At 39.5% G+C, this 27,975-nt stretch overlaps 1 protein-coding gene across 1 annotated transcript in view; it reads left to right on the top strand.

Annotated features, from left to right (window-relative positions):
• The window catches only part of CNTNAP5 (contactin associated protein family member 5), an 860,931-nt gene that overhangs the window by 726,090 nt on the left and 106,866 nt on the right, over positions 1-27,975 (top strand). Inside the window, exons 18-19 of the mRNA XM_005572890.5 lie at positions 2,153-2,392; positions 10,317-10,541. Coding sequence (XP_005572947.3) covers positions 2,153-2,392; positions 10,317-10,541 — 465 coding nt within the window. The remainder of the gene's footprint in view (positions 1-2,152; positions 2,393-10,316; positions 10,542-27,975) is intronic.

The raw sequence follows: 27,975 nt of genomic DNA, 5'->3' as shown, positions 1-27,975 counted from the left end.
TAATAAAGTTGTAGAATAATTTCTAGAATGAGGCTCAGATGAGAGATCCTAAGGGTACAGAAAATGAATGACAAGTTGGTCCTGACCTTGGTATTTTCCCTTCCACCTTCTCCTCCTCTCCGTTAGTACATCTGGCAGACCTCAGAGACCTGTGTGTGGCTTTTACTCATCCATATGTGTAGACTTGAGTCTGAGGATTTGAAACAAAAGTTGTGTTCTTTAAGGCCAGGCTGTACCTCTGCCTCCCCTGGGTTCTCCCACGAGTTTCGGCACCAAATAAATACCTTCTAATGGGACTTAGCCTAGTTTCCTGGCTTGTCTCTCAACACACATTTTTTTGATATCAGAGGGGTAGGCTGGTGGAATATTGGATTTCTGATGGGAACAAAACACTCTGAAATATTAAATCTGCCTGATTCTTGAATAATTTTCAAGAAACATAAAATCTCTCTGAAACCTACAAGATACATCCTCAGCAGAAAGTTACAAGCCTATTGTGTAGGCTTGCAAAAAGAAATCTGTCTTCTAAATCATAATGTAAGAAAAAGCTCAAGGATTAATTAGCACATATATATTAAGGACCTGGTTCTAGCCATTGTAAAGGTGCAAGAGAAGGCATAAGAGAGCAGCAGTGATTCAACAGTATTGTACTCTATGTTATTTTCTTTCTCTCTTTCTCTCTTCCTTCCCTCCTTCCTTCCTTTCTTTCCTTTCTTTCCTTCTTTCCTCCTTTCCTCCTTTCCTCCTTTCCTCCTTTCCTCCTTCCTTTCTTCCTTTCTTCCTTCCTTCCTTCCTTCCTTCCTTTCTTTCTTTCTTTCTTTCTTTCTTTCTTTCTTTCCTTTCTTTCCTTTCTTTCTTTCTTTTCTTTCTTTCGAAAGACTCTCGCCTTGTGGCCCAGGCTGGAGTGCAATGGTGTGATCTCAGCTCACTGCAGCCTCAGCCTCCCTGGTTCAAGCTATTCCTCTGCCTCAGCCTCCTGGGTTCACGTGATTCTCCTGCCTCAGCCTCCCAAGTAGCTGGAATTACAGGCGCCTGCCACCATGCCTGGCTAACTTTTGTATTTTTAGTAGAAATGGGGTTTCACCATGTTGGCCAGGCAGGTCTTGAACTCCTGACCTCGGATGATCAGCCTGTCTTGGCCTCCCAAATTGCTGGGATTACAGTCATGCGCCACCATGCCTGGCCTATTCTATGATCTTAATGAAGCCTCACCATACACCCGCACAATAGATTGATTTTTATTTTATAGATCAAGTAGCTGATACTTAGGTAATTTCAATGTCAATATGGCTAATCAGCGAGTGACATGACTTTGACTCCATGTCTATCTGGCTCTGGTCTACCCACCTTCCACTTCACTGCACTGCACTGCATAAGCATTAGGAAGCCTACTGAAGTTTTGTAAGTTGGTGTACTTAACAGCTGCTGTCTAACTTTGCCAGAAAGGACAGTCCCACTCTGTGCCTTCCACTTCAGGTGCAACTGTGCTGTAGACTGTGTAAGAACTTTTTTTTTTTTCACAAGAAACATGGCCATCTGAAGTTTTACTCTGAAACCTGTAAAATACAGGAACTATAATCTTTCACTTTTTTTGTGTGTATATGGCAAGAGCCTGAGGGAGGGGATTCCCAGCCTAGAAGGATGTGTATTTTTTTCTTAACTTTTATTTTAGGTTCAGGGGTAGATTTGCAGGTTTATTATATAGGTAAACTTGTGTAATGGGGATTTGTTGTATAGATTATTTTGTCACCCAGATACTAAGCTTAGTACCCAATGGTTATATTTCTTTGATTTTCTCCCTCCTCCCTCCCGACACCCTCAAGTAGGACCCAGTGTCTGTTGCTCCCCTCTGCATCCAAGTATTCTCATCATTTACCTCCCACTTGTAAATGAGACTATGGGGTATTTGGTTTTCTGTTCCTGCCTTAGTTTGCTAAAGATAGTGGCCTATAGCTCCACCCATGTTTCTAAGACATGCATTTTTTTTGAGGCTCTTTGGAATTCCAACTCTCAATGGAAACTTTAATAAAAAATCAATTTAGCCCTGCATGACAACAGAGGACTACTTAACTCTTACCCATGCCAACATTAAACCTAAATGTATTGAGCCCTATAATACCTTACATTTCTTTCCTTTTATTTAACCTCTTAGGGGGAACGTCATCCAGACAGAAAGGCTTCCTAGGATGCATTCGCTCCTTACACTTGAATGGACAGAAACTGGACCTGGAAGAGAGGGCAAAGGTGACATCTGGAGTCAGGCCAGGCTGCCCGGGTCACTGCAGCAGCTATGGCAGCATCTGCCACAACGGGGGCAAGTGTGTGGAGAAGCACAATGGCTACCTATGCGATTGCACCAACTCACCTTATGAAGGGCCCTTTTGCAAAAAAGGTACCTTAGGCGCTCCCTTTCTCCTGAGTGCAGTGCTATATCACCTACATGCTATGATCAGGCCTTGTGATACTCACACTCTTAGACAGTCTTTATCATCTACTCTCCCTCTGTTTGAAGAGTCTGCATAGTTCCTCAACATAATTGCGTATACTTGTTGATATTGCGTGTGTTCACTGGCAATGCAACTGAACTGGATGGATAATTACAGGAAAACACCCTGCCCGTGGCCAAAAAGCCGGTTGAGCAGGGAAAGAGGTGGACTCATATTTCTGTTTTTAGCTAGATTGTTAGTGAACACATTAATATGTCCACTTCCAATCCCTCTGTCTGCAAATGTAATCAAAGGATTGTAGAATCTAGCCCTGGGGGAGCCTTAGAGATACTTACACCATCTTAAATTATTTTTACAACAAAGAGAGTATCAGTAAATTAGTAAACACAGCACCATGTATTTGGTGAAATCTCTCTATTCTGCAGGTGACTTGAGCGAATGTCTGAGGCTTTAAAAGCCCTGTCTGAAGGCTCATATTCAGTTCATTGGTGGGCTGGGACTGAAACACACATGAAAGTCAAAATTTCTGCTCCAGGGCTTTTTGTGTACCCCTTCACAATCTCATGAATTCATTACATTGACACAAATTAATAATCATGGACATACAGCTTGGACAAGGAATGAGGATCATTGTGTAAATTCTCTAGATAAATTCAAGATACCTCAAGAAACTAGAAAATCTCAATATTCAGTATGAATACGTAGTATTTTTCAAACATAAGAAATATTTGGTGTACTCTCAATTTTTGCAATATTTAAAAGTTTATTTAATTGATGGAGAAACGTTTGTTTAGTAAACAATGTAAACAATATTTCAAGAGCAGCATTTAAATTATTCAAATAAAATGGTTGAACCACTTTGAGACACCATTTACAAACAAACAATCATAGCAATTATATATAATTTTTCTCAATTCATTAAAGCACATCTTCAAAGCACCTTTACAAAACAATGGTTTATTTAGTCCAGCTTACTACTGTTGGAACTTAGAAACAAAAGGGAAAAAAAGCACTCACTGTTTTCTTTGAAGGATACTATAGTTTAAGCCTTCCGTTCATTCATACAGGGGCCTTCTCCTCAATTAGTTTGAATTACTTACTTATTCTTGCCAAAGAGCACGTTATGTTTCTTGGAAGAAAATTAATGGTAAAAATTTTAGGGCTAACTGCATGGAAACTTAAAATAAAACAGGTTCCATTCCGGGGGCTCATATTATGAACTAAACAAGTGAAGTGCTATTAGGTATTCACACTGGGGGAGGTGTCCGAACAACTTCCCCTGAGAAGTGTGAATGCTCCTCTTAAAGCCATCCCACACGCTAGGAGGAGCACAAACAATAAATACCATGAGACCCAGGCATTGAAATGCACAAGCATTCTTCTCAGCATCTCTACCCAAGACTTTTGTTTGGAAGAACATGAACAGGAGACCTCTCTGCATTTCTCTGCGGACATTATTCAAAGATCTTTTGGATCATATTGTTCTAAATGTGCCTAATTTCTCTTTTGTTGTTGTCTCCTTTCTCCAAAACCATTCCTATTAATTTTCTTCCGTCCTCGGCCCTGGATCTTTTCCCTGCATATGCTGCAACATATCTGTGCTCCCTCCCACTTTTAATTATGATCTGCAAGTTACACAGGCAAATGTGTGCCTAGCCTTTTCATGTGCATTGTAGTTTACTATTTCCAAACTGTCCATTCTTTCTGATATTTCTAAGAAAATGATTCCCTCTATATTTAGTCCTCACAATGTATGTAAGATGGCCTTTTTAGTCACATCTTTGAGCCCTGCCAACTGCCTCTGGGGAATGTGGCCGGAACTGAAATGGGGAGCCGGAGGCTACAAGATGGTTCTGAACAGAGGGTGATCTGTTGGGCGACTGGTGCAGCCTTCCATGCTACTTACTATGGCACTGTATATTTCAAGGAGATGGTGTGTACATACTGAATATATCTTGTATAGAATTGGGGACTTTTTTTTCATTATCAATTCCTAGGTCAGAACTATGTTTCATTGGCCATTTTTCTGTTTCTCATAATAGTACGAAGAAGTAATCATCATAAAAAATAAACTAGTCGTTAACTGCAACATATATTCCTCATCCAAACAAATAGAGCAGGTATTAACATCTAAATTTGACTTATTAGGGGTTCATAAAGTTGTACTAACTTGCTAAATGTCAGGAGGTCCATCTAGCTTGTCTTTGCTTCATTTTTTCTCTTTATGACCCTAATTTCATTCTATATGTGAACATGGTAATAGGATTCCATCGCTTCAAATATGCAGCTTTTGTTTTGTGTATTTTTTTCTCTCTCTATTATTGAGATGTAATTTATATATCATAAAACCCACCCTTTTAAGGTGTATAATTCAGTGATGTTTAGGATACTCACACAGTTGTATAATGATCACCACCATCAATTTCAGAATATTTTCATCATCTCAAAAAGAAATTCCATGTCATTAGCAGTCACTCCCCAGTTACCTCTTCCCGCATCCCTGGAAACTACTAATCTACTTTCTTTTCCTGTAGATTTGCCCATCCTGAGCCTTTCATATAAATAGAATCATATAGTATGTGATCTTTTTGTGTCTGATTTCTTTTACTTCACATACTATTCTCTCGGTTCATCCATGTTACAACATTCATCATTACTTTATTCATTTTTAATTGCCAAAGAGTGTTCCATAGTGCGAAAGCACCACAGTTTGTTTATCCATTCATCTATTGATCAGTTAATGAATGTTGGGATGGTTTCATTTGTTTGGCTATCATACATAACACTGCTATAAATATGTACACATTTTTGTGCAGACACATATTGTCTATCCTCTTGGATATATACCTAGAAGTGAGATTGTTGTGTCATACGGTAACTATAGGTTTAATCTTTTTGAGGAACTGCCAAACTTTTTCAGAGCGGCTGCTCCATTTTGCATTCTCACTGGCAGTGAATGAGGGCTCCAATTTCTTCACCTTCTTGCCAACACTTTTTACTGTCTGACTTTTTGATAATAGACATCCTAATGAATATGAAATGCTATTGCATTGTGGTTTTGACTTGCATGCCCTAATGACTAATGATATTGGATATCTTTTCCTGTGCTTATTGTCCATTTGTATACATCAATTTTTTGGAGAAATGTCTAACATCTTTTGTAGATTTTAAATTTTTTCTTCTTTTTATTAGTCAGTTGTAATAATTTGTTGTGTGTTTGGAATATAATTCCCTTATGAGATATATAATTTGCAAATATTTTCTCCAGTTCTATGGGTTGTATTTTGTCTTCTTCATAGTGTCTTTTGAAACACTAAAGTTTTAAATTCTGATCAAATTCATTTTCCCTAGTCTCCTATCTTTTTTGCTTATATATTTAGGATCATAGCTAAGGAACCCTTACTTAATCCAAGATCATGAAAATTTATACCTATGGTTTCTCCTAAGAGTTTTATAGTTTTACCTCTCACAGTTAGGTCTTTGATGCATTATGAGTGAATTTTCGTATTTGTTGTGAGGTAGAGGGTCCAGCTTTAATCTTTTGCATTTGGATATATCCTTGTCTCAACACCATTTGTTGATGTGTGTTTGTCGTTAGCTCTCTTATCCCCCCTACACATACACCATTAATAAAGAACCTGGATATGACTGTCATAGTGTTTTAATTTAAATGTTTTTCTTCCTAATTAAAACGTAAGATAATTATTTATAAAATTTGTTTGAAAATTTATTTAGAAATCTAGAAAAGTTAAAACCCAATCTAATACTCAGAAATAATCATTAATAGGGAACTTGTACTTCCTTCTAGTTTTTTCCCCTTGCCCTTAATATAACTAAGATAATTTTGTCCATTACATTGTATATTCTGGATTTTCTGTATTTCCTTTCAAAAGCATTTCTATGTAAGTCATCAGTATTTGTAAACATTCGTCTTAATGACTGTGTTATGTTCCATCTGGTGTTACTGCCTTTTCTTGTCCATCCTTTTACCAGAGCATTACCGCTCACAGAGAAATCATGGCGCTCTGGCACCACCCCTGCCCAAGTTCAGGTTCTGGTTCGTCTACAGTCCACGTTGTGTGACACTGGTTGTGTACTTTAACGTCAAGATTCCTTGGTTTCCTCATCTAGGAGTTGTGAAAGTGCCAAACTCTTTCACAGGGAGTCGTGTTTAACATTCGATGAGCACCCCACAAAGCACACGCCCACGGCGTGTAAAGTCTCACTAAATACTGGCTCTTCTTATTGATTGAAATTTTTCATTATCTAAAATTTTGTATGTAAATAATGCTATGATAAACACATATATTGATTATTTTCTTAATAACAGAATTTCAGTGAAAAAATAAAAGTATGTACATTTGGGTACTCTTTACATATTGCCAAAACTCTGTCCAGAAATCATTTAATACTTATATTCCTTTCAACTTATACCATTTATTTACTTTTTATTATGGAAAAATGGCAAACGTATGCTGTAGGACAGGGAAGAATTTAAAAACTCCCATTCACTGTTTATCTAACTTCAACAGTTACAAACACATGATCATTTTTATTTCATCGATACACTCACCTCCTATCCTCCCCCTTTATTATTTTGAAGAAAATCCCAGATATAATACTATTTCATCTATAAATATTACATCATGTATTGCTAAAAGATAAGCACTCATGATAAACACATAGCCACAGGATCATTATCATAAGAAAATTATAATAATTTTTGAAATAATTTCTCAGTGTTCAAATTTCCAATTGTTTTATTTTTATTTAGTTTGTTTGATTTTATCTAAATCAGCTTGGATGATTTCTGGGTAATTTCTAGACTATTCATTAGCCAGGACTGGTCTTTCTGTTTGTTCTAATTCCAAATCGAATTATACTACTATTATTAAAACCAGCTACTGTTCATTGAGTTCCTACTATGTGCTGTGCTTTTACGTACTTTCTTCCAATCCTTTCACCCCCCCAAGACTGAATTCATCCTGATTTATATTTGAGTAACCTGAGGTCGAGTGGGATTCCGTGATTGCAGGACATGGGTAGATTCAGGTTCTATCTCCAAGTCTACAGGCCCCATGGAAGCTCAGAGACGCACCCTCCAGTACCATCCCATTTCCAGCTCCTCCTAGTTCATGTCACCCATCAATGCCCTGTCGATATGGAGATCCCCTTGCAGGTCTCAGGAGGCTCTTCTCTCAGAGACATCCAGCTCTGGAAAACATTGTCTCTGTCACTAACACATCAAGCCCAAGGTTAATTTCCATTGGTCCACTGGTATTTTTGTTTTGTTTTGTTTTGTTTGACAGAGTCTCTCTCTGTCACCCTGGCTGGAGTGCAGTGGCGCAATCTCAGCTCACTGCAATCTCCGCCTCTTGGGTTCAAGCGATTCTCCTGTCTTGGCCTCCCCGGTAGCTGGGATTACAAGAGCCTGCCACCACACCCAGCTAATTTTTGTATTTTTAGTAGAGACGGGGTTTTGCCATGTTGGTCATGCTGGCCTCGAACTCCTGACCTCAGGTGATCCAACCACGGCCTCCCAATGTGCTGGGATTACAGGCATGAGCCACCACACCCTCTCCAGATGTTAGTTTTTAAAAAATGTGTGTCTTACCATCTCAGAACCTAGTTAGCATAGGTTCTTCCACCAAGCGGGTGCTCAAGGGGTGTTGTTGATAGTGGCTCTGTGGCCTTGGAGAAGCATCATGGTCATTTGAAATCACTTTCAAGTTAAGTGTCTTTATCCTTTTTGGCCGGTGGTTTTAAATGTTCAGCTAACTCAATTCATCTGATCAAAAGCTTATACTCTTAGATTATAAAGTATAAGAAACTGAAAGAATAATAGAGTCCAGGTGTGTTGCTGAATTTAGCTTTATGATAAAACAGACAATATTTAAACATTAAAAATAATTAGAACTGGGGCTGGAGGAAGAGTGACAACAGAAATTTGGTCTGACATCCCTAATTACAAAATGCTTTTCATTTTTAATTTATTGTCTTAAGTATAAAGAAAAAAGTAATATCCTGTATATGCCTATATCTATATTTATGTTATTCCTAACAGAATGCTCTGAATTTTACTTCCTTTTAAGCAGACACACAAATATCAAATTAGAGTCCTTTATTTTGTTAACTAAGAGGCCATTGCTCAGAATGCAGACCAAATATCCCTGAGAAAATTTACTCAAGGAAAATTCTTGGATCAAGCTGATGATAACCAGAATTCTCACTGTCACAGATGTCTGCTGCATATTTTTATAATCAGGAGTACCAAGGTTGTAACCTGTATGATAAATGCAAAATGCTTTCACTGAACCTTTAGTATAAACGAACTAGTATTCCCAATCTGCTAGGCAATATGCATAAATATGCAACTTTAATTTTTTGGCACTGTAACAGACTGTTACAGAATTTTCACAAGGTGGAACACATTTGCAATAGAATTAGGAAGCAAAAGCCAGGTATCATTATATTCTAGGTGCCACCAACTCAATCAGAGACTTTCATGGGGAATTCAGAACATTCCATATGCCATTTAGGACAAAAGGAAATTAGTCATGCCAATATGGGTTCATGTTTACTGTGCAGTTTTTATGGCAGAGGTTTGCTGCCTGATCTAAGGTGTGCTGCCCTGTGAAAGAGCCTTCCCCACACACTCTGTTACTGTATAGAGATAAAATGTAAAGTGAACTCAAGAGCAGCCTTGATCTAAGGAGAGCATCTCAGCATTTGGATAGATGAGCAGTTAATAAATGAATATATTGTATAGAGTCTATTGGGGTGGCTTCAGGTTAAATTCTCTTCTAACACTCCATAAATTCAAACTGTACTGGGCAACTCTCTTAAGTGCTTTACATACATCAGCTCGCATACATCAGAGAAATACTGATGAGGTAGGTGTTATGATTCCCATTCACCAGATAAGAAAACATTCTCCATAGAGTTCATTATCTTGCCTGGGACCACATGGTCGGGATGAAATCAAGTGAGACTCCATATCCAGTGCTGACTCGCTCAGTGCTAGTTCCACTACACTAACATGGTAACAGTTGGTGTGCTAGAGCATTCTTCAAGGAGGTTGGGTGATTTACAGATCCCGCTAAATGAATTTTATCAGTTTCTAGATCTGATATTTCTTCCTGGTGGTGGCAGATCTCCATTCAGTGTGTTATGCTAGAGGGATTGTTTCCCATAGGAAAGCCTATTTACCCAAGTCTTGGCTATATTTTGGAACTGAGTACCAATGCCTACACATCTAAAAAAGTGAGTTTAAGAGTTGGATACCTATGCCTTTTCTACTTTTTCCATAAATTTTTTTTTTGCTGTTTTCATTGTTCTTCACACTTTACCCAACATCATAGAGAATTACTGCTGTTCACCCGGATGTCTTGCTCCGTATTGAGAGACCATCCACAATGTCCCGGAGATACCAGAAGAAGAACACAAACTAAAACTGTCAAGTTCTCAGTTTTGGGAGTAAGATGGTTCCAGTATATTTCTCCATGCACTATGCTGGAAGCAGGGACATGTTATCTTTGCTTCTCAGGAAATTAGCCTGGCACATGGTCATTATTTTGCAGATGAATGTAGAGCTGGAATTAAACCACAGGAGGCACACCTGAGCTTTCTTTTCTGGTTCTGCAACCCTGTTCAAGGTTTGTTACCTATGAGAGCGTTAAGTTTTTCATTTGTAAATAAGGATAGTGACTTCTGCCGCTTCAAAATTATTGTGGGGAACATGTTGTCTGATGCATGTAACACTCCTCACACAGTGCCCAGTGCATAGGAAACAAGAGAAAGCAGTTGTGGCTAGCATGAGCAATGGACCTAAATATTTCAATATGTGCTCTTCCCTCTTATATTTTGCAGAGGTTTCTGCTGTTTTTGAGGCTGGCACGTCGGTTACTTACATGTTTCAAGAACCCTATCCTGTGACCAAGAATATAAGCCTGTCATCCTCAGCTATTTACACAGATTCAGCTCCATCCAAGGAAAACATCGCATTTAGCTTTGTGACAGCTCAGACACCCAGTCTTTTGCTCTTTGTCAATTCTTCTTCTCAGGACTTCCTGGCTGTTCTGCTCTGCAAGAATGGTGAGTGTGATGGCATGATGCTCAGCGGAGTCTCAGCCTAGGCTGGAGGGATGGTGTGTGCCCTCCAGAACTATGCATAATTTCAACCTCAAGTTGGTCCCACCTGGGAAGCTTATTTCCAGACTTCCAGCCAAATCCTTGATTATACTTTACCTTCATGAGTTGCAATTGGTATTCAGGGCCAGTGTCAATTCACTGCTGAAGTCTCAAATGCATTGACTTTAATTCGCCTCAACTGGATCGCAGTAATTCTTTATTATTTATTCTGTGCTGGAATCCATTAAGTGCAAAGGAGAAGATCATAAGCATATCTGAATTTCAGAAGGACACTTGCCACATATATTTTGTCATCTATGCTGCAGTCGTTTTTACTGAGGACTGTTAAAACAATTAGCATACTTGCAGGCTGTATTAATAGAAGGCGATTGTCCAGGTCTTACAGAGAAGTAGTTAGTATATAAGTCATAACCTTGGGGAATAGCTGGCTTGCTTCTGAGAATCAGATTTCTTTTTTTCAGGCTTTCTTTTTTTAAGATAATGACAAACTGTGGCATTTGTTATTTTGAAACAGAAAGATTTGGGGCATTTTATTTGACAAAACTATAATACTATTGTTTTATAAATCAAAATGTTATCACTTCCTCTCTTTTTGATAATTACTCCAACTTGATACAAAATTCACAAAAATACAAGGCATTTTTTTCCTAATGCTAAATAAACGATTAATTTTTAAAAATTTTTATTTATTATTTAAGCTTCAAAACTAGTGATAAGCTCAATATCATCGTATCTGAGGAAGAGATCATTTTTCAATTTGCATGGTATCTAATAGGTTCTAGCACCTAAATTGCCCATTATTAATTTAAGTAGTAGGTGAGAATCAGATTTTGAAAAGAATTTGGACAAAATGAAAGATGAGAAGTTGAGAGTGATAAGCAAGATGGAATACACTTCATGCAAGGAATGGTGAACGACAGCAGTTAGGATGGCTACTATGAGTTAAGATTTTCTTCTGATCCTGCTTAATTCCACTCTGCAAGGATGACTCTCGATACAGTCATGGCAGGAATACTATTAGATGAAAACCTTATGGGGTAGAACATACAATAGTATGATTTCAAAAAACACTGTATTGTGATTAAGAATACAACTTCCTTCTCCTTGTCATCTGCTGTTGTCATGAGATGGGGCTGGGGCTTGGCAGATTCTGCCCAAGCCGTGCCACTGAGTTTCTGCACAGACAGTAGTGGGACTTAGCAGAAAGGAAGCCTGGAGTGTGTCCCGTACACAGAGTCCTCTCCAGGCCTTAGGAGAAAACTCTCAATGATTATCTTGCTTTGTTTTTTCTTGGGTTTATTCCGCTTTAATTCATCTTGCTTTCCAGCTATTTACAACATCAAAAGCCATGAATAATGTGTGGGCATAAAGAAATGATCAAATGCTGAATCAGGCCTGAAGTGAAATAATAGTGACGATGGACCACATGATGTAACAAGTGTCCTTCTTTCTAAGAGAAAAATAGAAGGGAAGGAAAATAGAGAGAAATAGAGACTAGGATGACAATGTTCATTCCAAGCCCATCTGGAATTCAAGAACCCACAAGAGAGATGGGTAAACACTGGGTAATTAGATCTGTTTATCAATAGCCCTTTATGTGATTATGATTAGGACCATTCTATCAACACAGCAGATCTTAGACTCTGCCCATCAGGGCTTTGTGAGGGTGATAAAGCTGATGGAGGACACTGAGGCATGGAGAAGTTCAGCAGGTGGACATACCAACGAGGTAATCTATGGCACAGTGTGGACCAGAATCCAGGATTCCCAATAGTTAGCCAGCAGCCTTCATTCTAAATAATATCATCTTCTAATGATGTCATTGGACCATAGTAAGATGGTTGGTTACAACCAATGCAAGATTTTTTCCAAAACATCTTTTGGGTATAGTTCCATAGGCACAATTGTACCTGTCAGGCCATGCCTAGGGACATACAGCTGCCATGAAGACAGACAGTGCATAATGAATATAATTGTATCAAATTGCACACACACATATAACTCTGTACTGAGCACTATGTTAATAAATCTACACAACATTTACTCCGCATCACAACCCTGCTTGATTGATTTATTGTTGTAGAAACTGAGGCACTTCAAAATCTCACAGCAAGTAAGAAGCAGAGCTGGATTCACCCTCCCTTCTTCAGTCTGGTGGCATAATCTGTATTCTTAACCACCAGGGCTAAACAAAGAGTGTTTTTTAAATGCACAATGTTTCAAATAATGTGAATCTATTTAATTGAGAAAGCATTCTTGAATTCTTCCCTGCCCCTATCTTCTTACATCCTGAAGTCTTACTCTATTAAAAGCTGCCTGATCCCATAGGCATCTGCACGTTTTAAAATCCTGGCTACATGCAGGAGTCAAGAAGGTACTTGTGCCTTGTTTGTATGATTGTTTAAGCTTAGGTCTCAGGGCATGTGTGAAAGTTCAGGTATGAGTCCTGAGCCAAATATGAGTGACCATGGTCTGTGACACAGTCCTCAGGAGGTCCTGAGAGTGTGTGCCCAAAGTGGTCAGGGTACAGGTTGGTTTTATATATTTTAGGTTTTATATATTTTAGTTAGCTCAGGCTAACTCATGGGAGATGGATGTCCAGGACATTGTTATTAATAGAGTGTCCCCCTTCCCCACTCCAGCTCAGAACACCCCCACCACACCTTGCTCCAGGGAACCCACAGCAGTAGGTTGTGAGAAAGATGCCCTGTTTAGAATCCTGGGGATCTTTTGCCATCTCCTTATACTGCAGAGATACAACTAAGATATGTGCTCAATCATTCATTTTTTCATTAACTCTCTGGGTAATTACTAGTCAAACTGCACAGTATCAGGAACTGTGAAGATAAGCAAAGAAAAGCAGGACTAAGTGCTGTCTAAAGGCGATAAGGAATGACAGACTAAAAAATCTGCCTTTAACTTTTTGAAAGGCAATCTAGATAGAGGAGGCAATCGTGTTACCCAGATTTCTGAAGCAATCTAACTAGAAGGGAGATTTTGACTAAATTTTAAGATGAATCTTCTAGAAATTCAGGGATCATAACAGTAGAACAAAATACCTTTGGTGGTAGTGAATTCTTTGCCGTTGAAGGTCCTCAAATGAAAATGCATGACTATTTGTTGGAGAAACCATAATAACTATCGCAGGAGTGGACGACAGGAAAAAAATAATAACATCTGAGTTTCTTCCCAAGTCTTAGATTTTGTGATTCTTTATTCCCTTCTTGTGTAGTCTTACATTAATATTTCTTTCTGTTAAGGCTTCATTTGCAGACTTTGAAATGTTGCTTTGAGGAATAAAGAATCGATATTCTTACAGCTTGTTCCCAGTATGTTTGTTCCATTAGGCCATTGACCTAATTACCAGAGAATCATGGGGGTGGGCATTGCATGATAAAGAACTGGGAATATTTTAATGTTATTTTGATACACTGTCATGAAAACATATACCTGCGAAAATACTATTGAGAGTTAAAGATTATTAGAGATTGCGAAAAAATCGGAAAACCACGGGGTTTACAGGGGAAGGTTATTTATTATCTGTGAGAACTTTTATGATAACATTGATTCAAACCTCCCTGAGAAGAGTTAAGAGTCTTCTGTTAGTCCAGTTGTCTTAGCCTTTGTGACTGAAGATAGCCTTGGGAATCTGGTGGAAATTAAGATGAGAGGGCCACTCTTATAGGGAGCCCATTTTGCTTTCTCCAAAAAAAAAATCGAGTATCTGCCTCCAGGTTTGCACAATGGCTCTAATTTCAGCACTCTTGGGTTAAGAAGTCAGCAGGTGGAGTAAGGTGGATGAGTTGCATAAACACGGCACACAATTCTCAGCTTGCAAATTCATTTAATATAGTTGAACAGGCCAGAGGAAAGAAGGTCAATGTGATTCAAAGCCATGGTTATAAGTCTCTCCCTGGCAGGGGTTTGATTTTCCGGGGTTGGAATTCTTCTTTGCCCTTTATCATTATTCTTGAAATTTCTCCAACTAGAGACTCATTCAGGTTAAACTGCTGATGTGTTTTCAAAGGAAAACAGGTACTTCTTCCTAAATAAAAAGGAATAATTTTAAATTCTGTAATGGAAGAACAGAGGCAGAAAGAGAGACATTTTGAGGTCAGAGTTGTTAGGAAAGAGAAGGCGGTTTTAGTTCCATAACCTGGGGCTTTGGCCACAGACAACTTCTCTTGAGTCTGGACAGTTGGAGGAGAAGGGGTCTTGAAGAGAGGAAAGGGGTCCAGAAAGGGAGATGAGCTCATTCTAAAGATACACAGGACCTTCACAGAATTGTATTATGTGATGGTTTTGCCTTCTCCACAGTAGTGGGGATTTTTCTTTCAAATTTGCAACTCAGAAAATATCCATGGAACACCTACCAAGTGGCACATACTAGCTCATGTACTGGAGAGACAAAGACAGACAGAAAGGACCCTTCCCTGGCTTTAAGAAATCTAGTTGGCCGGACGCGATGACTCACGCCCGTAATCCCAGCACTTTGGGAGGCCCAGGCGGGCAGATCACGAGGTCAGGAGTCGAGACCATCCTGGCTAACACGGTGAAACCCCGTCTGTACTAAAAATACAAAAAACTAGCCAGGCAAGGTGGCGGGCGCCTGTAGTCCCAGCTACTTGGGAGGCTGAGGCAGGAGAATGGGGTGAACCCGGGAGGCGTAGCTTGCAGTGAGCTGAGATTGCACCACTGCACTCCAGCCTGGGCGACAGAGCAAGACTCCATCTCAAAAACAAACAAAAAAAAAAAGAAAGAAAGAAAGAAATCTAGTTATGGGACAGAAACATAAATAAAAACAACCGAATGTCATAGATGCTAGGTAGAAGTCTGTTCTAGGTAGAGTGAGTTAAAGATGATCAATTATCTCTGGGAGACAAGGTCAGAAAAGGCTTCCTAGAGAGGGTGACGCTTGAGTTGGTCATGAAAGATAAATTAGTGTTCTCCAGCAGACATTATATTTTTCACAAAAATAAAGATATTTATTTGATTTTTCCTCATTTTCTCCTTTTTATTCACATTGCAGTTGAAATCTACATATGCGTCATGATCAATTTCTGTTTCTATTCTTCCATCATCTTCTTTGTTGATAGAAATGCAACATCAAATTCAGAATATGCACTAACTCTAGGGCTGTCCATCCATGGTGAAATTCTTCAGGTGCACAATCCAAATACGGTTCCCAGGTCACCTGCTGGGGCGGCTGTGCAACTGCCCTCCAGCACCAAATGGTTTGCCTGACTTTGCTTCAGGATTTCTTTTTATCAATCTTTTTTTTTTTAAGCATATGCATTCATAAGATGCACTGTCTGCATTTGTGATTGCACACACCTTGGAGGGAATAATGATGAACTGTGACACTTTATATTTTGAACACACTATCCAAGGGAGGCAAGAATAAGAAGGAAGCCAGGGAGGGAGCATTTTCAAAGCACAAAACTCTGCAGTGGCTAGCCAGGGCTGAGTTGACCTTAGAACACCCCTGCCATTACTGCTATCTTATGGAAGCCCTTCGAAGTGTAATGCTGCCTCCAGATAGCCCCTCCCTAACACCAGCATATGCTTGATTTCCTCAGAGCAACAAGAATCCTGATAAACAGAAGGAGAAAAGCAAGCCTTGGAAGGATTATTTTGACAGCCTTACTAAGCCCTGACCACTTCAGTCTCTGGGCTTGTGTCAAGCAACACTTTGCTGGGTTTGAATTTAAAATTCCCAATAGTCTTTTGCTATCTCCCAGACTTTGTTTTAGTTGTTTCTTTGCCTACGTTTCTGGGCTTTCCAACAATCTCTTGTACTTTCATCATCCATTTCACTGTCATGTGATTATGACACAGTGTGATCTCTAGAGGGCGATAAAGAGTCCTCCTCGTTACTTTCTCTTAGTGAAGGTCAATGGATGATAAGGGCAGACAGCGCGCGCTTCCATTATCACAGGGTTAGATTAGGGTGCTAAGGTTGGGCCTGACTGGAGAAACAGTGGCATGCTGAGTAATACAGGATCTGGGTCATCTTTTTTTCTCTTCTCTTTGTTGTTGTTTATGCTTGATTTTGTGGTATGCTCCTAAGTTCCAAGAAGATTGCTATGAACTGAGTTGTGAACCACCCCCTTCCCAAAATCCATGTGTTGAAGCCCTGACCCTCAGTGTAGCTGTATTTGGAGTAAGAGGGTAATTAGGCTAAATGAAATTATGAGATTGGAGCCCTAATCTGACAGGATTAGTGTCCTTAAAGCAGGAGACACTAGAGAACTCTGTCTCCCGCTCTCTCTTTGAATGCCATGTGAGGACACCGAGAAGGCAGCCATCTACAAGCCAGGAGGAGAGCCCTCAACAGGGACCAAGTCAGCCAGCACTTGTGTTTGTATTTCCCAGCTTCCAGAAGTTTGAGAAAATTAGTGTTGTCTGAGTCACTCACTCAGTCTATGACATTTTGTTGTAGCCAACTGAGTGGACAAAGGTCAAATGAGATGATGCAAGTAACTATGCTGTGCAGACTGTAAACTATAAAACACACTTTTTTCCTTATTGGTATAAGTAATAATATGAATGATCTGCATCCTGGGGTTATCAGAGCACATTGAATGTGAAGGCTAGGATTTAGGGCATTTGGGGTTAAAATTTAATACAAAGAGGAAATGAAAATGTGCAGTGCCTAGAGGCAGAACACTTGGGCCTGGATGGGACATTACCCTGAAGAAGGAGAAAGATAAGGTACAGGGTGTCCTCTTGAATACCAGCTATCTCCAGGCATAGGAAAGAGATTTTAATATATACAAGCATGAAAACAAAACCTTTTTAAGAATGACTTTCTCAAATGCCCCCCAACACAGACCTTCAGGGAACTTCTCTGATGTTTCTAAAATAAAGAGAGATGTGTGTGTGTGTGTGTGTGTGTGTGTGTGTGTGTGTGTGTGTGTATAGAGAGAGCTATGATAATTAGGAAACAGAGCTATGTGTAGAACTAACTAACAAAAATTTCTGCTCACTGCAGGGCTAGTCCTTGCACAATACACCTGGGGCAACATAGTCAAACACAAGGAAACTCCCCACCTCAACCCCAAAAACTTTGGCTGTGGAGCTAGCTGGGCAGCATGTGCCAGCATCAAAGAAAATCAAAATAGAGACAATGGCAGCTTCCAAGTCAGTCCTCTAAGACCCTCGGCAAAGAGCTAGTATGGAAATAAAGCCAACAAAAATGTCAAAATACAATCAACTCTACAAATATCTGTTTAATACCTACTGTCTCAGTTTGCCAGGGCTGCCAAAACAAAATACCACAGACGGAATGACATAAGCAACAACAATTTGTTTTCTAATGGTTCTGGAGACTGGAAGTCCAAGTTCAAGGTACTGGCAGTGTTGGCATCTGGTGAGGACCCTGCCTCTGTGTTGGCCACCTTTTCCTGTGTGCTCACATGGTCTTCCCTCATGCATGAGGAGAAAGGGAGAGAGAGACAGAAGGGCTTTGCTGGTGTCTCTTCTTACAAAGACACTAATCCTGTAGGATCAGAGCCCCACCCTTATGACCTCATTTACCCTGAATTACTTCCTTAGAGGCCTCCTTTCCAAATATAGCCACACTAGAATTAGTCTTCAACATATGAATCTTGTGGAGACACAAACATTTATTCTATAATACCTACCATGTGCTAGATGCTGTTCTATGTGTTCATGGTAGAAAGATAAATATGGTGTAGTTGGCTTCAGAAAGATTCTTTGGGTTAAGATTAATATACAATTTCCTCTTTGTAACATCAGTGTGAGGCAGAGTAACTTAGCACATAGTTCCCCTCTCATGATTCTTGGATTTATGTAATGTATTTTGAATCTAGTAGGAGGAGAAGTTACATATACAGTGAGAGGGGAAATGCCCTGTAGAATCCATGAAAAGATATTATAGGATGACAATGGGGCTATATCGGGGAGAGGGAGTAGCTCGTCCTGGTGCATTTCAAAAATCTTCTAGTATAAATAGGCCTGAATATCCATTGCATTAATTGAGTTCTTAATCACATTATTTTTGAGATTCTGTCCTGCCACCTGTGATGTATGTGTGGGAGGCAGGGTTGCTTGGGGAGTGGGTCTCTGCAGAGCTGGCATTCTGTGGCTCTACGTTCTCAGGGCCTCTAGGTCTTCTCACTTGGTACTTTCCGAGTTTAAAAAACTCTTCAGAAATTTTCCAAGAATTGAACAACTGTTTGTTTTTTCAGCAAGGCTGGTTGCTTACAGCTGTACTGTGAGAATCAGAATAATTATTATTTGCCCTTATGATGCTTCATTGTTTGTAGAAAGAAAAAAGGAGTACACAAAGTGCCTTGGTTCTTCATCTGTAAATGTGGGATAATCGTGTTGGTCAAGGGTCTCCCAGCAGTGTGGTGGGGCATTAATGAGATCCTGTCTGTAAAAGGCTTGGAGAAACTCACTTGAAAGATGTGGCAAAAATACAAAGTAGAGTTGTTACAAAACAGACCAAAGAACAGGCTGGTTACTAAACTACCTTTATTTTACTTTTTTTTTTTTTGTAAGCCAGGGATAGAGAAAATGGGAGATTGAATGTTTAGCTTTTGGACTGGAACTCTAATTAGAGGTTTAAGGATTAAGAAAATAGTTGGAGTCAGTGTGAAGAAAGCTTTTCTCAGAGAAAAGACATGTTTTTACTCTTCTTAGAGCACTTGACCTGTAAACACTTACATCTTGAGATGTGAAACAAATTCAATGAAAGGCCCGAGCTCAGGGTTATTCGGTTCTCTGTGCAGTTAATTACCTTTTGTCCAGCAAGGAGGCCTTGAATTATCATTATTTCTCCTAATTCAAAGTTATTGAAGATATGTCTCCACTTTAATAAGTAGCTTGACCTCTCGATGTTAAGAAATGAGGGCTCTGGCAGTCAGATGCCCTGTTCTAAAGCTGCAGTGGAAAGATAGGTTGGGGGATAGTTTCCAGCCTTAAGAATCCAGTTCAAATTCCTAACACCAGGCATATACCACCGTCTTTGATCTTCCAGCTAGAAAATGTTTCCTACCAGCTAATACCTGTCAAGTGCTGAGTAGGTGCCAAGGCATAATTTTCATAGTCTGCATACATTAATTCATCTCATTCTCACACAATGACTATGGAGTCAGTACTAGTATTTCCCTGTTTTACAGACAAGGAAATTTTGGCCTAGAAAGGTTAAATGATTTGTCCAAGAAGACACACACAGCAAGGGATCAGTGGGGCTGGAAATCAAAGCCCATTATATTTACTTTTTAACTTGTAAACTCTTCTGCTCTGTTCTCTGACCTTTCATGGTACTGTGTGTACTTCTCTCAAGGAACCTGCCATTTTTTGGGGGGTTCTTGCTTGAGCCTCCCTCTAGGTTGTATTGTCTAGGAATGCCACATTCACTTCCTGTGCACCCCACCACCATGATGCCTTGCTTGTGGATGTTCATTCAAGAGAGTGGCCAGCCAGAAATAATAATGGGGTAATTTATCAGGAGTGCTAAAACACCACTGAAAGATTTAGAAACACAATGCCAATGAAGGAACTTGCCACATATCTCCTGATATTTAGCAAATCGCACTTTGATGCACAAGGAAGCACATAGTACTAACAAGTCAAGAAAAAAATACCACACCTTTATTGGTGTGAATTTCTGTAATGCAAGTTTCAGGATGTAGTAAGAGCCCCCAGCTCTGAGACTCACCAACCAAATCCCACAGCCACTGTCAACTGAAATGCTGTAGTGGAATAGCACACAGGGGAGTGCTACTTTCTTGGAACAAGTGATTTTAAAGTATTAATAGGGCTCCCCAGGTTTTTTTGTTTTTTGGTCAGAAAAATTCCATGCAATAAATGTATGTTCTCATTTAAACATGGAGAATGAATGTGCAAATTTATTATCTCTCCCTTCTTAAACTCCTTCAAAATGACATAAAGCAGGCCGGGCATGGTGGCTCATGCTTGTAATCTCAGCACTTCAGGAGGCCAAGGTCAGGAGTTCGAGACCAGCCTGGCCAACATGGTGAAACTCTGTCTGTACTAAAAATACAAGAATTAGTCGGGCGTGGTGGCACATGCCTGCAGTCCCAGCTACTCAGAAGGCTGAGGCAGAGTAATCACTTGAACCAGGGAGGTGGAGATTGCAGTGAGCCAAGATTGCACCACGGCACTCCAGCCTGGGTGACAGAGCAAGACTTGGTCTTTAAAAAAAAAAAAAAAAAAGACAAAGCAATTAAATAATTTTTAATTTTTAGAAGTAGGAAATTGAAAAGACAAAGACAACAGAAGATAATTTAGTATGAGTGAAAAACATGAACTCAGTGTGGGAAATTGAAGAGCAGATGAATGGTGAAGGCTGCCTCTGCCCCAGTGTTTACTGAACAGTCTCCCTGCTCAGGCTAATAGGCAAGTTCCTTTTCACTTCCATCCCAGGCTTATTCTGTAGCATACAGAAGTTGAACGAAAGACTGTCCAAAGCTGAGGGCAAGGTGAAGATACTGGGCTAAATATGGAAATAAAGCCCGGTCTGCACACTGGGCTATGGGATCCCCAGTCTTATTTTTTGGCCCTGTTCCCAGAGCTCTTATAGTGAGACCCTTTTTTCTCTATACAGGAGATAAGAGTCCTTGACCATGGAAGAACTGAACAGCCCCATGAAAAACGTGTGATAACCAGAATTATAGAAATGTCCCCTCATTGAAAAAAGTAGTTTACCCATATGATCACCAGACAGTAAAGCCCATCTACTGACCTGTGTAGCTTCTGCACTTGGGACCTTCAGTCCAATTTGTAGTGCCTCAGTCATAAGTGTGAACAAATAACCAAGGCTATTCAGTACTTTCGCCAGCCCTCCAAGACGAAAGGTGACAATGAAAGCACACAAATAAACAAAGGTAATGGAGAAACAGGGGTGATGCAAGAGACACAAGCAACATTAACAACATAATATCTTCACCTAGGTAGGGTAATATATAAACCCATAAAACAATAATATGGTATTTATTTATTTATTTTTTAAGCAACAGAGTCTCTCTCTCTTGCCCAGGCTGGAGTGCGGTGGTGCAATCATAGCTCACTGCAGCCTCATACTCCTGAACTCAAGGAGTTTGCCTCAGCCTCCTGCGTGTCTGGGAATATAGGTGCAAGCCACTGTGCCCGGCTGGGAACATGATCTTTAAAATAAAACTGGCAAACAATGAGAAAGAATTTTTGGAATTGAATAAAAATACAAAAAAGTGGGCAATCAGAAACAAAGAAGAAAATCAGAGGGTCAAAATGTAACGTCCAATATCTAATAGCATTTACAGAAAGAGAGAATAAATGTGGAGGAGGTGTTTGCAAATATATATTGAAAATATTTTATAGAATAAAACTGATGTAAAAGTTTGTTCTCTTACCCAGCACAGTGCATAGAAAACAGCATACCCAAGGCAAAGGCAACATCCTAAATCTCCTACAGATAGGCGAATCAGGAGGCAGACAAACATGGAACTCCTCAAGAAAAACACTGGACATTTGCAGATAGTGGAAAAATATCACAATTCTAAGCGGAAATGGTTTGCAAACTGGAATTCTATGTTTAGTCAAATTATCAGTCATGTGTAATGTCATTATTGAAGACTTCCTTAATATCTTTCCTGGGACTCTACTTGATATGCATCATTATCTGATATTGCATAAAAACTACCACCAAACTTAGCAGCTTAATGCAACACACCTTGATCACCTTATATAGTTCTGGGAGAGGTCAGGAATCTCAGCCTGGTTTAACTGGATGATTCCAGCTCTTGGTGTCTCTGAGGTCAAACTGTTGTCCTGGGCAAAGAGCATGATAATCTGCTTCCAAGCTCCCTCGTGTGGCTGTTGACAGGAGATTTCAGGTGCTTGATATGCTGGTTTTTTAATAGAGCTGCTTAAACAGCATGTCATCTGGCTTCCCCAGAAACAATGGAGGACAGGGGGCAAGGGTATAGAGGGAGGACACAGAAGAACAGTTAAAACAGAAATCAAAGTCTTTTAGAACCTTAAATGGAGAAGGGATGCCTAGCCCAACCTGGGAGAAAATTACACAAGGGTGTGAATACCAGGAGGCAGGGATTATTAGACGTCATCGTGAAGATTGCCTGTTACAACGTGGTTCACCCAATTAAAGAAGTATGTAAAAAAGAAAGACACGAGACCCAGGAAACAGAAGCCACCACAGGACAGGACAGGTATTTCGGGATTGCAGCTATGCAGATGTCACAGAGAAAAACCAGTCTGGGTCAATGGTTCTCAGCTGGGCATGATTTTGCCCTCCCAGGGGACATTTAGCACTATACAGAGACATTTTTCATTGTCAAGATGGGACTACTACGAGTATGCAGTGAGTAGGAGCCAGGGATGCTGCAAAACATCTGTAAAACCAGGATAGCCCCCATGACAAAGAATTATTTGGCCCAGAAGGTTAAGAATTTTAAAGTTGAGGAAACCAAGTCTATAGGTCTAGAATGAGATACAAGAAAACAGGGCATTTGGAAGGAGGATCCTAGAAAAAGTATGCAAGTAACAAATACCAGCTTTATCACTTGCATGCATATATCAGACAAACAATAAGGACTTTGAAAACCAATCTCACCAAAATGGTGATAGACGTATACAGAAAGCATGAGAGGAGCTCTTATGTGACTCGGTCTCAGAAAGGCAGCTCCTCATTTTCAATGTGGGTGGGCAAAAGATTATATCTAAAATGTATAAATCAAGAAATAACAACATATTTAGTAAAATACAGTTAAAATAGCAAGAAGAGTAATAGAACTAAAAGTAACTGCATGTGAAGAGGAAGGCGAGAGGGTGGAGCAACAGCTGCTTTCTTATGTTCAGTTTTTCTATACTATTTGACTTTATAAATGCATTACGTTGATAAAAAATTAAGTGCTTCAAATAAATCTATTGTTAGATTATAAAGAAAGTGGTTTACAGTTTTGTTAAAAGAAAATTAGTTTTGTTTCCCCTACCAATAAATATGTATAAATATCTAAAGGATATTGGCTGAAGACACATGAGATGACTATGTGGACAGTTGCACATATGCCCCCTTTTGATGTTTTCAGTTAATGTAGTTCTTCAACAAGTGAATGAAGGAATTAATGGAACAATACATGATGTAATAATTTAACTGAAAACAGGCAGGGCGCGGTGGCTTATGCCTGTAATCCCATCACTTTGGGAGGCCGAGGTGGGTGGATCACCTGAAATCAGAAGTTCAAGACCAGCCTGGCCAACATGGAAAATCCTGTCTCTACTAAAACTACAAAAAATTAGCTGGGTGTGGTGTGGGGCACTTGTAATCCCAGCTACTCAGGAGGCTGAGGCCCTAGAATTGCTTGAACCCGGGAGGCAGAGTTTACAGTGAGTCGAGATTGTGCCACTGCACTCCAGCCTGGGCAACAAGAGCAAAACTCCATCTCAAAAAATATATATATATACACACACACACATATTTATATATATATATTATATATGTATTTATATTATTTATATATATATATATATAAAACAAATGATTCTACCCCTTTTTTAATGGTTAAGCACATTTTATTTAAATAGTTCATGCTAAGACTAATAAGAAGCTCCTCATTGCCAGATCTGGTTCAGGCCTTAATCTCATGAGCTACCTAGAGCACACATATGTAAACCAAAAATAAAATTTGAAGCCCCCCCACCCCCGATTGATCATCTGAGTAGAATCCCTCCCTATGGCAGGGCACTCCAAAGTTAACTTCAAAGACTGGTTCATGCCATGACAGGAAAGGGCCGGTCGGGCATACCTCCTTATACACTCCCCACTTTTGGAATTCAGGAAAAGCCAACTAGCATTTGGCACTAACACAGACCTTAAATCTCACAAGAAATATTTACAATCTATTCTTTCTAAATCCAGCCACCTGGAGGCTTCATCTGCGTGATAAAACTTTGGTTTCCACAACCTCTTATCATAACTCAGGCATTCTTTCTATTGATATTAAGTCTTTCAAACAATCTGAAAAATTGTAGATCTACCTATAACCTGGAAGCCCCATCTTTGAGTTGTCTTGCCTTTCTGGACCAAACCAGTGGTTATCTTAAATGCATGTGGTTGATGTCTCATAACTCCCTAAAATGCATAAAACCAAGTTGTCCCCCAATCACCTTGGGCACATGTTCTCAGGGTCTCCTGAGGGCTGTGTCATGAGCTATGATCACTCATATTTCACTTGGAATAAATCTCTTCAAATATTTTACAGGGTTAGACTTTTCATTGACACATGCCCTTACAAGAGCGTTGGAGCTCTATTGGCCACTTCTCAGTCTTCTGGATGAATACCTTGTCCTGAGCCTACCCTTTAAATGTTGACTTTTTTGTGTCAGCTCTGTTTTTTGGTTTTTTCTTTTTTCTTTTTTTGAAGGAAAGATATACCATCACTGAGCTAGCTCATCCATTCCCAGTCCCATTCCCATGACTTCAACTGGTTACTGTATGCTGATGAACCCAAATCTATATGCCTAGCTTGCGTAGATCTATTTGGCCTTAAAAGAATTGTCCCAATTACCTACACGGGCAACTTTACTTGGTTGTCCCCTAATCCTCTGAAACTCAACACTTCGCAAAATGAACTCAAGCTCTACCTCAATCCCTCCCCACCACTCCAACCCCTCAGCTAGATCTGCTTCTGCTTGAATTTTTCCTTTTTCAGATAAATGTTCTACATTCACCCAAATGTCCATGTCAGAAACAAGCATCACTCTTCTTTTCCTCTTTCTCACCCCTCTGGAGTCCATCAGTCACCACACTTTACTGAATATACTTATATTGCATGCTTCCACAGTCTCTTTAAATCTATTCAATTCTTCATACTCCCGCTTTGGCTATCTTTGTTCTGGCCACCCTAATCTTGGAATTAGATTACTGCCATGGAGTTCAAATACTTCTCTGAACCTCTAGGCCTATATTCTTTTAATTCATTCTCCATTCTGACCAGGGTGATCTTTTAAAAATTCAAATATATTCATGTCACTTATTTTTCAATAGTGTCCCATTGCCTGCAGGCTCATCTCTAAACTCTCCTCAATCCGAGGCTCTTGCTATCCTCTGAAGTTGCCATTTTTTTATGATTCTCACACCCCACTATACTCTCTATGTATGTTAAATTATGCTCAGATGATTGAATGCATCATGTTCTGTCCTTCCTCTAGGTCTTTGCACATTTTCTTACTTTTGCTTGAATCCTCTTTTTTTCCTGCCTCCATCCCCTCCTTGCTGGAAATTCTAATTTCTCCAAGTTGTGGTTCAATGTCACTTTCCCTGGGAAAGCTTTCCTGGTCCTCTCCCAAAGACTCCATTAAGTGCCCTTCAACTGAGCTTTCTGTACCAGTCTATTACAGACATTTTCACAATTACCATTCACTTATATCCACTGCTATGATCTGAATTCCAGGACTCAGCGCTCCTGGCCTAGCACAATGTGGGAGCCCAGTGTCTACAAGCGATAAATACTCCACCATTGTGGACAACTTTTCTTAGTGAAATTGCTTAAGAGCTTCTTTTAAAAATAGGGTTTTTTGTTTTGTTTTGTTTTGTTTTGTTTTCAAGCAAAAGATCCTTTTTTACAAGCATATACTCATGGTTCATCTTTAAAAGAGTTCACTGGCATATCTTTGTTGTGCACCAAAGCACACTGAAGAAGGAAAAATAAGAAATTACATTGGCTGACAACCTTGCTTAAAAGCACAGAAATAAAATGAGAGTAAGACTTCAAAAAGTTGCAGATAATAAAAATGGGTTGCGCTCTTCTTATTATTTCTAATTTTGATAGATATTTTTCTTCTCAAAGTATAATCAGGGTCTGAGAAAAAAAAATACCTTAAAAGGGAGGCAATTTAAAACAGGCAAAATATTGCATTAAAAAAATAGATAGGGGAAAAATGTGACCAAGTCATCAGCTCCATGATGCTAATGCTGTTGGTTTTTAGGTGTTTGAATTGCCCACCTTAGGTGGGGCCTCTGAAAAGACAAATAAGATTAGCAATGAAGCGCCTGATAGTTTAAATGAAAGCACAACAATGAAAATCAAAGAAACAGCACACGTAATTCCCCTCTGACGGTCCTGATTTCCAGCTCTCCGTAGCAATAACTAAGTAAGCCTGGGTGTCCAGCACCATAGGCCATCGACATTTGTCAGGCTTTTCAATAAACTGGCAATGAAAGACTAAATCCGTTCAAGGTGGGAGATAAATTAGCACACAGCCAAAGGTACTGGAGGAATAAGCACTGATTTCGTAGCTGAAATATTTTTTGATAAAGTAATAATCCTCGGTAATCTCTCTCCAGCTTTAAATAACAGCCGGTCTTTGTGCCGGCAGTTTAATTTTGTTGGCTGCCCTTGTCTTACAAATATATTTAGTGGAGTCTGGAATATCATTTTGTGCTGAAAGCTGAAGCCTTTGTCATGCTGAAGCCCGACAGAGGCAATAAATCAAGGACAAAGTGAAAAGGAATAGAAACGGGCTATTGGAAACTTATTTCCCCAGAGCCGCTGAGCTTTCTTCTCATGCTAGCAGGTGTATTGCATCAGTCATGTCTTCCTGTTAAGTGCCTATGTTGTAATGATATTGACTTACAACTACATTGCACCCTGGTTGGCATTGCTCCAAAGTGCTTAAGATGCATCTATGGGAAATACATGCTGAAAATAGCGTCATGAAAATATACAACTCCAGTTTTCTTTTCTTTCTTTTTTTTTTTTTTTTTCTTTTCCTCCTCTAAGATCATTCTTCCCAGGAAATGAGGTTTAGGCAACTTCCCCAAGTCACACCATTTGTACATGGAAAGATGTGCAACTGAATGCTTTTATCCTCCAGCAAGAACTGTGCTGGGACACGATATTCAACTTCAATTTCTTCCACTAATTTCCTCATTGGTGTCTAATCAATTAATAAATGACGTTTTAAAGGTAAGGGGCCACTACAAACTTAAAATGATGAAACCAGGACTAATATTCTTCAAGATCTATGTTTGCCAAATTGGTCATTACTGAGAATGGATTGTGGATAAAGAATATTTAAGTGTTTATAGGGGTCTTTGTCTTACTGTTAGCAATATAAATGAATAAAAATCACTACACTAGGAAGCCTGGGAGCTGGGTTCTTGTATTAGTTTTCTATTGTTGAGTAATACTTCTACAAATGTACTGGATTAGAAGAGCAAACATTTCTTATCTCACAGTTCCCTTGGGTCAAGAGTCTAAGCACCATTTCTCTGTGTGCTCTATTCAGGGGCTCACAGGCTACAATCAAGGTATCAGCTGGGATGTGGTCTCATCAGAGGCTCCCCTGGGAAAAGTTCTATTCCCGAGTTTTTGGTTCTATTCCT

The sequence above is a fragment of the Macaca fascicularis genome, chromosome 12 (genome assembly GCF_037993035.2).
Source record: "Macaca fascicularis isolate 582-1 chromosome 12, T2T-MFA8v1.1".
NCBI lineage: Eukaryota > Metazoa > Chordata > Mammalia > Primates > Cercopithecidae > Macaca > Macaca fascicularis.
Note: the sequence above shows the minus strand (reverse complement) of the source record. Positions and strands in the feature narration are given on the sequence as shown.